This window comes from Magallana gigas, chromosome 2 (assembly GCF_963853765.1).
Source record: "Magallana gigas chromosome 2, xbMagGiga1.1, whole genome shotgun sequence".
NCBI lineage: Eukaryota > Metazoa > Mollusca > Bivalvia > Ostreida > Ostreidae > Magallana > Magallana gigas.
The window spans coordinates 32,886,344-32,900,363 of NC_088854.1; the positions used below are offsets into that span (position 1 = coordinate 32,886,344).

The 14,020-nt window shown below is 33.6% G+C and overlaps 1 protein-coding gene across 1 annotated transcript in view; it reads left to right on the forward strand.

The window, feature by feature from the left end:
• The window catches only part of LOC136272945 (calcium-responsive transcription factor-like), a 99,311-nt gene extending 88,613 nt beyond the window's left edge, over nt 1–10,698 (forward strand). Inside the window, exons 5-8 of the mRNA XM_066076213.1 lie at nt 8,263–8,486; nt 8,613–8,858; nt 9,242–9,371; nt 9,540–10,698. Of these exons, the coding sequence (XP_065932285.1) occupies nt 8,263–8,486; nt 8,613–8,858; nt 9,242–9,269 (498 nt within the window). The 3' untranslated portion in view covers nt 9,270–9,371; nt 9,540–10,698. The remainder of the gene's footprint in view (nt 1–8,262; nt 8,487–8,612; nt 8,859–9,241; nt 9,372–9,539) is intronic.
• Nucleotides 10,699–14,020: the final 3,322 nt, after the last annotated feature.

A 14,020-nucleotide genomic window follows, 5' to 3' on the forward strand; every position in this document is an offset into this window, starting at 1 on the left:
ACAATTGAAAAGATCTTTCCATTACTAGTATCAGTAGGGAGCATATGTATAAACCGAATCTTTATCGTAGAAATTCCAGGGTAGGATATTTTGCGCTTTAATGCTTTCATTATGACTGGGGTACTTAATAATCAACCTAATCTTTTTTCGTAGCAATTTCAGTGATGGAGATCTCGTACAACACAGATAATATATATGCCGCACAAAAACATTTCAATTGAATGAGTAGTGTAAAACTTTGCATTAGTCTTAATTTCTTTTCTCTTTTTTTTTTAAACTATGAAAAACTAACATTTGAACAAATCATTTATAACAAATTTTAAGAATTTTATTTATTGAGTAAACTTGGTTAATATATTTTCTTAAACATTCTAATTAAAGGCAAATCTAAAATAGATAATTAGATTTATGTCAAGAACGATTACTCCAAAACAAAGAACATTAACTCTAAAATATTTTGGCAAATGCGCAATAGAGAGGATCCGTTAGGCCGAACTACGTCATACTCATGAATATTCATTATTTTACTTTCGTTTTGAATTCCAGGTGCTCGTAACACAAGAAAGAAATGTGAATGGTGGAAAGGAAGCACAGATGGGAAAATTCATGGACTTGTGTCACAGAAGATGGATATTGTGGATGCATCAACTCCTTAGCAGAAGCAGAACAAGTTCGGAAGGAATTTGAGGTGGAGAAAAGTCTTTCGTGTCAGGGAAACGGGAAGCTGAATCGGCAATCACGGCCATGGTTTCTATAGATCAATTACTGTTGAGATTGATAATACATGTTACCGCAATTAAAAGGTTAGTAAATCTCTGTGGGTTTAGGTTTTACCAATGAAGGCATATACATGCTTATACAGATCTGATTTCTGATTCCTAGCTCTGGACAAAGTATAGTAATTGTTATATAATATTATTATATATATGATTGATAGTCATAGATTACATTTTAAATATATATTATAACATGCAGCTCAATTTGCACACACACACACAATTACACACACACTTTGAAAATTTATTGTCCAACAATTAATAACTTGATTGTTATATATTACAGTAAAACTTGTTTAGTACGAACACGGTTATAGCGATCGAATTCTCAGATATAGCTAAGTCTTTTTGAGTCCCCAGTAAAATTCTTACCAACTATTTGCAAAATGATATATATTTACGGATAAAGCAAACTGATTTTGAGTCCCCTAGAGGAGAATAATAACGAAATTTAACACCTTTATAACGAATTTTTTTACGGTTTAAAAAAGTTTAAAAAATAGTTTGAAAAATTATATTTTCATATAATATTTTCAATTTACAATCTGATTTCTAAATGTATCAAAGTAATGTATTTTTATTTTAAGCCTCAATTAGCAAAAATTAAAGTCTGGTGAAAGAAAACATGTATATAGTAAATTGGCTATAGATATTATAACGAATTCGTTATACGGATATATCGAATTATGGATATAACGAAGTAATTCCATAAGTCCCTAGGACTTTGCTATAACCGAATTTTACTGTACTGATTAAACACAATGATGACTCGTTCAAGTCAAATTTATCATTTACTTTAACTTGGTTTAATTTTATTAGTGAATAAAGTCATCTATTAGTAATTTTTCACAAGATTGTACTGCCTATTTTTTTTTACTTCACATATGTAGAAAGCAATGTATGACTTACGCTTAAGTTACAGTATTTTCATACACACGTGTTCATAATATTCACATCTTCGTAAATGATGGTAACATTTGTTTTCAAATGCCACAATACTGTTTGCCTGAGGTTATACTGAAGGCAAACAGTTTGACTTAATTATACTAAAAAATTGGAAACAACTTTTATTAAGGTCTTCCGTTTCCAACGGAAGACCTTGTACTGATTCTGTTGGAAATTCTTCATTATTATTTTTCTTCTTCTTTTTCTTCTAGACGTTTCTTTAAACTGTAATATCTCGCTTGTTTGTCATTAGATTTTATTCAAATTTTCAGGGTTTATTGGAAATGACAATAGCTTACTATAGCACAAAATATTGTGAAATCGCTACTTCCGGTTTTGAGTTATTCCCCTTTGAATATTTTTTTAGTGGGTCTCGTGTACCTGCAAAGGCTCCGAGTTCATCCGTAGCAAGTAGTTTTAATTTACAAATCTTTAATGTAGACATCTTGAACGTTGTCCTCCTAGTTTTACATGTTTGATTTACCCACGTTTACTTCTTAAAAAATTACATCGAAATTTATGTTTCAAAAAATGTTAAATTTTGCTTACATCTTTGCTCAATAACTTTTTAGTTGTAAATTTTGTCTAGTCACATATAGAACAAAAGTTGTGCAGAATATTACGAGCTTTCATTTGATACCATAAAAAAGGGGCTAGCCCCTAAAATGAGGGGTATAGATCCCTTAAAAGTCTTTGCCTCATAACTCTAAAACGGTAAATTTTTCGATATGGGCGTCGCTGCAAAAAATGTTGTTTGTGACTTTATTGATCTCATAAAACTGTTTTTGTGTTCGGGTATTGCATAATATGAGGGTAAAAAGTAATACCTGTTGACCAGTACTCGAGGCAATCTGGCCAAGTTTACGAAACTCTCCCTCGCCCGCGGCCGAGAAAATCGGTCACCATGGTCGCGACTGGGCTACCTAGCGGTCAGCGGTTATCTAATACACGAGAGTTGCGTCTCTCAAATATGAGTTTATTTAGCCGCAAACTCAAGCATTGTTTTAGTTTTGATAACACATAAAAGTTTATGGACTAAACGATTAGGTGTCAATTAAGAAATCGTTCAGTTAATTAATAAAATCAATGTCATTCTCATATTCTAAAGTAATATCAGACATAGATCAATTGTGGGTTTCAAGTTTAAAATAAAGAACTTTTATTTGAGAGAATATGGTCATTATACTGCAAACTTTTCAAATCTTCCTGGGTTAAGAGCTGTGCGTGTCTGTGCGTTGTACCTTTACGTAATCTTTCCTTCATCCACGGCCGAGGAGATCAGCCGCGGCTGCACTACCTAGCGGTAAGCGGTTATCTATTACACAAGTTTCGCACACCGCGCCGCACACTTAGATGAATATGAACGTGTTTGAGTTTATAAAGCCGTAAATACAAGAACTGTTTTAAATTTATGTTATAAAAGTTTGTCCATCTTGTATTTATTTTATTAAAAATTTGAGTGTAAGTGAATATTAATGAACGATATTACTCCAAATCGGAAACATCGTCAGACATAAATTAATGGTTGGTTTGTATATCTAAAAATTTTAACCCCCCCCCCCACAAATATTAAATGATGATCATCCCTCGCACATGGCCGAGGAGATCTAGAGCGAGTGGACAAGTGATCCGCGGTCGGCTCGTGTTCTTTTACATGTACATTATCACGCGTTCATGTTTCATATTTTGCACGGACAGAACTATATTTTATTATGTTTTCAACTATTATATAGGTTTAAAATGAAAAGATAAATTTATTTGAATTGTACAGTTGATTAAGCATTGATTTGATTATACAATAGCGTACAAGGTAGTTTAAAAATCAAATCAAATTATAATTAAAGTTCCATGTTACATGTTTGCGGTAGCTGCTAGCACGATAAAAGAATGTCCTGAATTGTCCTGAATTGAGGCATTTGATGATTATTTTAAAGAATATTCACATGAGTTTTAAACAACTTGAGATTAGGTTCTATCGTTCACATATTAATCACGCAGTAGTTTTTTCTACATGGTTGTTTGTTTCAGTATGGAAGCGAACCCATTGCTGCGTCCCCCCTCCCTCCTCCCGCCCCCCTGACAAGTCCTTGCGCTGGATTTTTTTTAAATTGGCAAAAAGATATCCAGATCTGTCGAAAATCATTTTTGGTGACTTTTTCTTATGTGTAACATGTTCTCAACGTGTTTCATTTTCCCACCCGTTTGTTTATTCGGTCAGTCTGTGTTAATTCAATCGCCATGTGCGACCGAAAATCTTGTGTCTCTTCTCAGAACATATGTAATTGAGTAACAGTTGAAAGGGTGCTTTTATAAACAATAAGACTATTATTCGAAGTCAATCATCTTCACATTGAAGTTGTGAAATCGTAACCTGAGAATGTAGCTAATAAATAAACCTGTCAAACACGCTAAACTTCTATAGTTATGAACAGAATAATTCATAATGTATTATAATTAAAAGTTTGAAGTCAAAGGAAATTTTGTTCTTGGGAAATACGACTACATTATGCAATGCAGTCGATCGCCATAGAATTCATCAAAGTACTGCAAGTGTCGACAGATTTGAAAGACCATGATAATTCACTTGACTTGCAGACTATAGCGACATATCTGCCTCCCAAAAATATATGCGCTTCTCAAAGTTACACTTAAGTGAGATAGATGTGCGTTATTGGGGATTTTATTTATTTCTAATTGATTGAAAATTGATAAAAAAAAAACAACTTTTAACTGACGTTGTGTATTATGAGGTTGTAATGCAACTTAATTTACTTACAAGGTTAGCTGCAGCAGCGGAATACTAATTTTAGCTGAACAATGAATATCCAATATATTAAAATACAAGATAAATAATTTCCAGAACTATAACACTATGCATGTGTATATGAAGGTTGCACCCTGATTTGTATGGCTGTAGGTGGGGAGGTAAAGGTGTATCGATGTACATACAATGTATGACTGCACATACGGATTCCGGACCGTGGGTACAGACGATACCCATGATAGTCCTTTAATACATCAATGCGCAGTTTGATCTAGAAACTGACCAGTTTCATAACTTCTTCGAATTTCTCTAACACGGACTGTCTAATTCCTTTCCAGAATTCCAATTTACGCAAGCGCAATTGAATTTTTTTTTTCAATTTAATTAGTCAACCCACTGACATAAAAGAAGGATTTTGAATATTATTACGTTGTCGAGAGAAGTAATATTCATTTCTGTAAATAAGGTTATTTAATTCACGTTACATAGCGGTGTCTCTATGAAACAGTACCATCTGGTGTAAAATTTAGATGCTCGCTTTTGCATAAATTCTCCCGCTGATCTTCTTTTTTTAGCTGATTATATATTATTTTGAATGTCTAAGTCTACTCGTATCATTAGATAATATCAGACGACACACATTTCCCTGTAGAAAAGTTCAGAGAAGCCATCAATTTTGACTAATTACTAAATTTTATCAGCACGTAATAATTCTAAACTTGCACATTGTCTTAAAAAATTTAGAAAGATTTAAATAAATAAAGAAGTTATCCCATAGAAAAGGTAACATGTTTTGTAGGCGGGTTCGGTTTTTAAAAAAAATACAATTCCTGATATGAATCATGAGTACATACTGTTTATAACAATGCTTGCTACCCTTTGAAAATTTAACTCGCCATTAAACACCTCATTTTTTAAAGAATTTTTGAAACGATTACACAAACTGTGTTCGACAAATAGTTTCGTAAAACATTTTCTTCCTTTCTTTTTCAAAACACGTTTTATATACAGGCTTTCAATCACAACATGTTTTTATAACAAAAGCAGAACTGATAGTTTACTCATTATAATATTTTTACACCATATCACATATATTTTCAACCCGCAGCAACAACGGAAGACCTACTCGTGGCTTTGCCACGAGCTCTGCTCTAGTTTGATAATTCTATTTAATTCAATCTGTTTTTAATTTCAGATCTTCCAGTTAAATTCCGTTTGAGTGAGATTCACCGACATTGGCAACAATGACACAATTAAATATACTGGCATGCCATTTATCATAGTGTCCAAATATGAGCGCCATTCCTTGTTTGGTAAAGACAAGAACAAGAAAAAGAAAGAAAGATATCAGAATTCAAGAAGACAAGCTATATAAGTAAGTAAATAAGAGTACCAAGAAACTTAATTTAAAAAACCATTTCATACTATGGCAAACAATTATTTAAAACAAGGTACTAATAAAGCATAGATTTAGTTTACTGGATTTTGTTAACTGGATCCTAGGCCACTCTACTAAATCTTCCCAGGTTAGGAGTACTAGCCTGTGGTTCCTGACTTAATGTAAGTATAATCCATAGTCTCCAATGTAAGTACATATACTAACACAGGGGCAGTCTACTGGATCCTAGGTCACTCTACTGGATCCTCCCACATAAGAAGTACTTTTCCTTGGTTCCTGACTTGGTGTAAGTATAATACATAGTCTCTAATATAAGTACTAACACAGGGCGGTCTACTAGATCCTAGAGTGATTCTACTGGAACCTCTCAGATTAGGAGTATTATTCCTAAGTTCCTGACTTGGTGTACGTATAAAACATAGTCTCCAATATAAGTACTAACACAGGGGCGGTCTACTGGATCCAAGGTCAATCTACTGGATCTTCCCACATAAGAACTACTTTTCCTTGGTTCCTGACTTGGTGTTAGTATAATACACAGTCTCTAATATAAGTACTAACACGGCGGTCTACTGGATCCTAGGTCACCTTACTGTATCCTCCCACATAAGGACTACTACTCCTTGGTTCCTGACTTAGTGTAAGTATAATACATAGTCTCCAATATAAGTACTAACACAGGGCGTTCTACTGGATCCTAGGTCACTCTACTGAATCCTCTCAGATTAGGAGTATTATTCCTAAGTTCCTGACTTAGTGTAAGTATAAAACATAGTCTGCAATATAAGTACTAACACAAGGGCGGTCTACTGGATCCAAGGTCAATCTACTGGATCCTCCCACATAAGGACTAATACCGGTACTCCTTTGTTCCTGACTTAGTGTAAGTATAATACACAGTCTCCAATATAAGTACTAACACAGGGCGGTCTACTGGATCCTAGGTTAGTCTACTGGATCCTCTCAGATTAGGACTACTACTCCTTGGTTCCTGACTTAGTGTAAGTATAATACACAGTCTCCAATATAAGTACTAACACAGGGCGGTCTACTGGATCCTAGGTTAGTCTACTGGATCCTCTCAGATTAGGACTACTACTCCTTGGTTCCTGACTTAGTGTAAGTATAATACATAGTCTCCAATATAAGTACTAACACAGGGGCGGTCTACTAGATCCTAGGTCACTCTACTGGATCCTCTCAGATTAGGAGTATTATTCCTAAGTTCCTGACTTGGTGTAAGTACATGTATAAAACATAGTCTCCAATATAAGTACTAACACAGGTCACTCTAGGTCACTCTACTGGATCCTCTCAGATTAGGAGTATTATTCCTCAGTTCCTGACTTGGTGTAAGTATAAAACATAGTCTCCAAAATAAGTACTAACACAGGGCGGTCTACTGGATCCTAGGTCACTCTACTGGATCCTCTCAGATTAGGACTACTACTCTTTGGTTCCTGACTTAGTGTAAGTATAAAACATAGTCTGCAATATTAGTACTAACACAGGGGCGGTCTACTGGATCCATGGTCAATCTACAGGATCCTCCCACATAAGTACTACTCCTTGGTTCCTGACTTAGTGTAAGAATAAAACATAGTCTCCAATATAAGTACTAACACAGGGGCGGTCTACTAGATCCTAGGTCACTCTACTGGATCTTACAGCTGTTAAGTAGCTTATTAAACATGTTTAAAAAAATTCTTTTTTCATATTTGTGGTTTTTTTTAGGATGATCACCCTTCATCTTTGAAAAGGAGGCAGCATATCCAATCTACGAAAAAAGAAAGGCTGTCCAGCTAAAATTGTCATGAAAGAAGTTCTTGTTTTTCCAGAATATAAGGTATCCGTAATTTCAAAACAAATCAAGTCAAAATTCATTTTTATTTATGAATACACATGAAATACCGGGTACTTATATTTTGTGGAATACTTTTATTTTTAATTCTAAATATACACGTTTTTAAAATTAATTTTTAAACAGATGACAGATTTGCTTCTCTCTGTTTATTTCTTTGAGTACCACTCCATAATGAATTTAAATTAAGAGCAAACTTAAGATAAGTAAAGTAAAAGATATAAGAAAAATATGTATTTTTATAGAGGTAATTGAAATTTGCAGGCTAAACAAGATACAGAAAAGGCCAGGAGAATAGCTAGCAAGAAGCTCAGAGAAGACCTGGAAGTTATGGGAAGCAACATGAAGAGAGAACATCAGATTTATAAAAGCTTACCCAAGGATGAAGAACACCAAGACATGCATCTTCTTGGTCAGGTTTGTATAATTAATGAGTTTGTTTCAATCTGTAAGGCATATTTGTTGTGTACTTTGTGATATAAATCAACAAATATTGTTATTGGTTTAATATACTTAGATTACAAGTTTTATGAATCTAGTGAACAAAGAAGTGAGAGAAAAACTGTATGAGATGGTGGGACATGGGGTCACAAGTGTTTCAGAAATGAGACGCCATTTGAAAGTTTATGTAGATACCCAGTTGTTCCCCAGTGCCAGCAAGCCGTCACTTACAGACGCTGCATACTATCCATCAGATGTGACATTAAGGAAACACATCTACTTAGCACAACTTCGCCTGAGGTACGAGTTTGGTACCTAAGAAAACATATATTAGGACAGGAACATTTATTTTGCCATTAGCTGTTGTAAAAAAAAGTCAGTTACAATAGTTATACAATAGCTATATATGATGATGTTTTTTCCCAGGTATTCCAAAATAGATCAGGAAAATCTAATGGAATTGGTAAGTCAATGGCAAGAAAGCTACCCAAAGGATAATTTTGATTTCATGCCGGCTACCTCAAATGAGAATCAGCCAATGGATGAAGATAACATCAATGATGTGCAGTGTGTTGAGCAAGATGATGAAGATGAGGTCTTCTCTCAGTTGATTACAACAACCAATTTCTTCTTCTGTCACCAATCAGAGTTCCAGAGGCATTTGCTTTATAGGTAATGTACTCTATGTAAGATTGTCATGCATAATTATTGGTGAGTTCTTTTGTAATGTTGATATGTCTTACATTACTGTCTCCATATGGTATGTGGTGCCTTTTTTGTTGAGTTTTGATATTAAACAAATTGATGTATTGTTTCATTTTGTTTTAAAGAAATTTTAAATTGTAGCTGTATTAAATTCTAAATACTTAACAGTGTATGCAGTAAGGTGATTATTCAGTTATTTATTTTAGATATGGCAACTCTCTTTGCTTATTGGATGCCACCTACAGAACCACGAAATATTTCTTTTCTTTTTGGCTGTGAAGACAAATATTGGTTTTAGTGTTGTGGCAGAGTTTGTTGTCCAGAATGAGACCAAAAACTTAATTGTACAGGGTCTCCAAACTATCAAAAACTGGATAAATGAGGCTCCAGACAAACCAGAGGGATGGGAATGGAAGCCCAAATTCTTTATGGCAGACTTCTGTGAGCAAGAAATAGTTGCCATAGAGGAGACTTTCTCAGGTAGTTTGATTTAAGGGACAGATTATAGGTGTAAGCTGCATATAACTGCAACAGTGTTTGAAATTACTGTATTAATTTTATTTTTATTCTTAATTGTTTTGCTATCAGTTTCTGAATATTTCATTTTTATGTAATAGCTGATACACTGTGATATATTTCTTGTTATAGAGAGTTTTGTATTCCTTTGCGACTTTCACCGTGAGCAAAGCTGGACGAGATGGGTCAGCAAAACTGACAATGGTGTTGGTGAGAGTAAGGATAAAGTTTTTGCCATGCTGAGAAGGTGTGCACACTCTTGCTCAGAGGACCAGTTTGAAGTTGCACTAGAGTCTCTCACAAACTCTGTTGAGTGGAAAGCAGTTTTATTTTGTGATGATCATGATGGGAAAACTATTTAATAAAAATATAGTTAAAGTCCAAAATAATTTTGGGAAAAATTAATTAAAACTGAAACTTACTAAATAGTCAGCTTCATCGAGTTACTATACTTAAAAATGTTCGCAAGTAGAGTACGTACCAGTTATTCATAACATTTAATTTTAATACATGTATTACTGGTGATGGAAGGTGGAAGATTTACATCGTAGTCTATGAATAATTTACCAGATATTTTTTTCAATGGAAGTAAAATGGTTAATAATTTTCAAACATGTATAATACTAAAATGATTTTCTTTCCCTGAAAAGTGCTCCTTTTGTTTTTTACTTGCAATCAAAGATGGGTGTAATAGCAACCTTGATTTGGGTGTCATACAGTACCGATCAGAACCAACCTAACACCAGAGTAAACCCCAGTTTACTTGGGGTTTACTCTGGGTTTACTTTTTGAAAATTTGGGTCCACTCGGGGTTTACTTTGAAATTGCTTTTGAGGTCAACTGTATGCACTGAAGTGTGAAGCAGACTAGTATTTTATCTTACCATCCTACTGCCTGTAATTCTTACCCTTTGTATATTCCGAAACACAGTTAGCGTCTGCTTTCAGGGGTATACTTCTGACTGGGTTTACTCTCTGTGTCCACTCTGGTTTACTTTGGGTTTACTCTGGTCCACTCTAGTAAACCCAAAGTAAACCCAGAGCAAACCCAGAAAGTTAACCCAGGGTTTAGTTGGGGTTTACTTTCTGTTAGGTTGGGTCTGATCGGTACTGTATATTAATGCATTCCTTAGATACTGTTTGGTCAATTGCAAAAATTTGTTTACTGACTGGTTACCCCATCTATTTCTATTATTCCTAATTTATTTATGTATCTGATTTTTGTGTGAAAATTGTCTTACTTTTGAAATACTCTGTTTTTAATAGCCGACATAGTCATGTAAATTAAATTATCACTTTACAAAAAATACATGAAATTCTTGTATCTTACAACTTAACATATGCTTACATATCATAATTTAATTTAGTATATAGGTATGGATTCATGTTATATGACAAAACAATTATCATTATATCTCTTCCATATAAAAAACAAGGTATTTTTACAATAATAATTTGCACACATAACAGCTCTATTTATTTAATGAAAACTTTGGTAGCTGTTGCTCTACACCATTTTTGAATTCTCATAATTCTCATAATTCTTAATGACTATGTTATATAATACTTCAACTTAATTAAGGCTTTGTAGCTGGAAAGCATGCTTTCTGATAAAGATTTATTTTCATATATATTGTATCCCAGAGTTTTTCCCTTTCTTTCTTTTTTTTTTTTACTCTGAATTGTATTCTATGGATATTTTCTTTTTGGATAGGTATACTCGTGACAACGTGTTGGCCTCAGAAAGAGTGGGTCGTTCTTACATTGCAGCAATACCAGATTTCTTGAAGAACAGACCAGCACCTTTTATTCAGCACTGCATGACAAAAATTGATTTCGCAGAAACAGTGGAAGAGACTGATATCATACAGCTATCTACAAACTGTTTTAAGGTACATATATGAACTTGTTTTGGCTTTAACTGGAAATTCAATACATGAGCTTTTATATATATATATATTTATATTGCAAAGAAAGTACTTTATTCACATTGTTGTTAATAGGATGAATGGAAATTTCAACATTATTATTGATGTATTACTTTCTTGCAGGAAGGAGACCTCTACTATTTTTATCAACCTTCTCTAAATGGTAAAAATTGCAACTATGTTTTTTAAAGACTATGTTCTATGTTGTCAGAAAATATTAAGAATGAATTTTGCACATAGATGACTACAGCTATTGATATATTTATTAATATGATGTATGATTATTGATATACTTCATTTCTTTATTGTTTATGCATTATCAATTAGTGAACATTGTTTATTTCCAATGTTTAGTGATGTTGCCAGTTAATATAAATGAATTAGATATATAATTGTAATAAACATTCTAATAACATGATGGTCACGTTATTTAATGCCATTTTAATTCATTACATCGAAAAGAAGCGTAATATTCATTAAACTTAATAAATTGGCGTATCTGGTTTGATAAAATTATATAAGATATTGTGTGTGAATTAATACACATGGTATATACAATACAGCTCACGAGTATCCCGACAAAAACACCGACCACCGTGTTTGAAAGTCCACGCTGAGCATGGAAGTGTCGGTACCTTTGATCTATTGTTCTCTGTTACGACCACGAAACGAGAAAAAACACGGTGCGACACGGTGCAATGCGATGCAACACGGACAGTAACACGGTGTAACACGCGGTATTTACCTGTGAAAAAAGGAAGATTTAGGAATAAAACTTATAAAGAATAAAATATTTATTGATGCACGTAAGAGAATTAAAGGAAAAGACAACAAAAAAAATAGAAATAAATAAATAAAATTTTTAGGCACGCAATTTTCAGACGTATGCAATTGTTACGGTTGATTTTTGTTGATATTAAGAGCAAAAAAAAATCGATATCGCCCACATAAAGGTTTGATAAATTAAAACACTAACACTTTCTTTTCCTTTTTAAAATTCAAATACACGGTTCCATAAGTTTTTGTTTCAGTCCGTTTTTAAACGTAGTAGTAATCGTAGTTACTGTAGTTTGGCAGTTTCAATAGTGCATAGAATCATTACTGTGATCTTCTCTCACTTATACTCTTTTCAACGATAACAAATATAACGGGTTGTTGAAAACAACTGTACTTTCTCTAAATATATAATTATACGGCTTTATATTTCATATATTTTCAAATTTTCTTTCTTTTAGACATGTGTGATGTACTTGTCCATGTAGTACCGCACAGTACATATTCATAGCGCTTAGAGTCCGTGGATCGGTACTTGATATTTTTTTTTATTTCATCTTTATAAGCAACTTGGGTTTAGAAATTATTTGTGTTCCAAGAAACTACTCAGTATTGCAATAATTACTGTTTGATTGTTTAATGATCGTCATATGAGAGAGAGAGAGAGAGAGAGAGAGAGAGAGAGAGAGAGAGAGAATACCGGTATGAGTTTAATTTTAAGTACATTTTACTTGTAATTCAGTTTAATAAGTTAGATTTATAGTTTCCATTATATTGAACCCTTTTCCCTAAAATTGCGATAGAATCTATGCAGGCAGAGTCCACGTGCTATCCCTGTCAATCAAATCAGCCCGCGAGATAGACCACGTGCTCCTTCCATGATAAGGAAAAAATGTCGTTCTATTGTTTTTTTAAGTCCGCAAAATAGAAAAATGTTTAGCAATGAAGTATTTAGTGTTTGAAATGTTTAGTTTCTTCCTTCTTATATTGCATGTATGGAGTTGGAATATAGCGTTGTAGAATATCTCTCTCTCTCTCTCTCTCTCTCTCTCTCTCTCTCTCTCTCTCTCTCTCTCTCTCTCTCTCTCTCAGTGTGTACTTAATAACGATTTTAACACAATGACTAAAGGTTTGTAAAGTACACGATGTAATAAGATTTTTCGTTAAAATTTCGACGCTATTTCACATCACACATATTAGATTGGTTATAAAGTAAATAAAGTTGTGTTAACTGTTAAAAATGCTTGCAAAAAGTTACCGGTATTATCTCATTCATCTTTTTAATCAATCAAGTTTTTTCGTACATACATGTATGTGTACCCGGTAAATAATTTCTTATCGCAAGTTAATACTTTGTGAAATTCCCGCATTTATAGAGTTGCTGAATTGTTCTCCGGATCCACGCGCCGATAGTCTTACGTGTAGTTGTTTGTGTACATATCTACAGACAATTTTTTTGTTTGTTAGAGATTAGAAAAAATCATGGAACTAACAAAGTAGAAGAAAGATATATTCAGACCATACACACGACGGGTTGTGATGAGTTACCAAACAGGTGTCCGTAGAAAGGTGTGAATAACGGCATCTCGAGTACACCTGTTCAGAAGTCCAAATATACACACAGTTAGTTGTAAATTACAATGACACCTAACAAGACAGACAATAACACCTGTTGTGTATAGAACCCAAGATGAAAGACATTGTTGTGTATCTGATCAGCTTCCGTACAGGTGTATCGCACGAGTGATTTTTCATGTGAAATCACGAGGCCATTACCCGCTATACGGAAATAAAGTTGAAAGTTATTTTATGAAATGCGGGTATATTTTTAGTACCTGTACAATGCTTGAATATAATTTAACAAGAGTTTGTACAGGTATTTAACTATAAACTATAATATAAAAGTGATTTT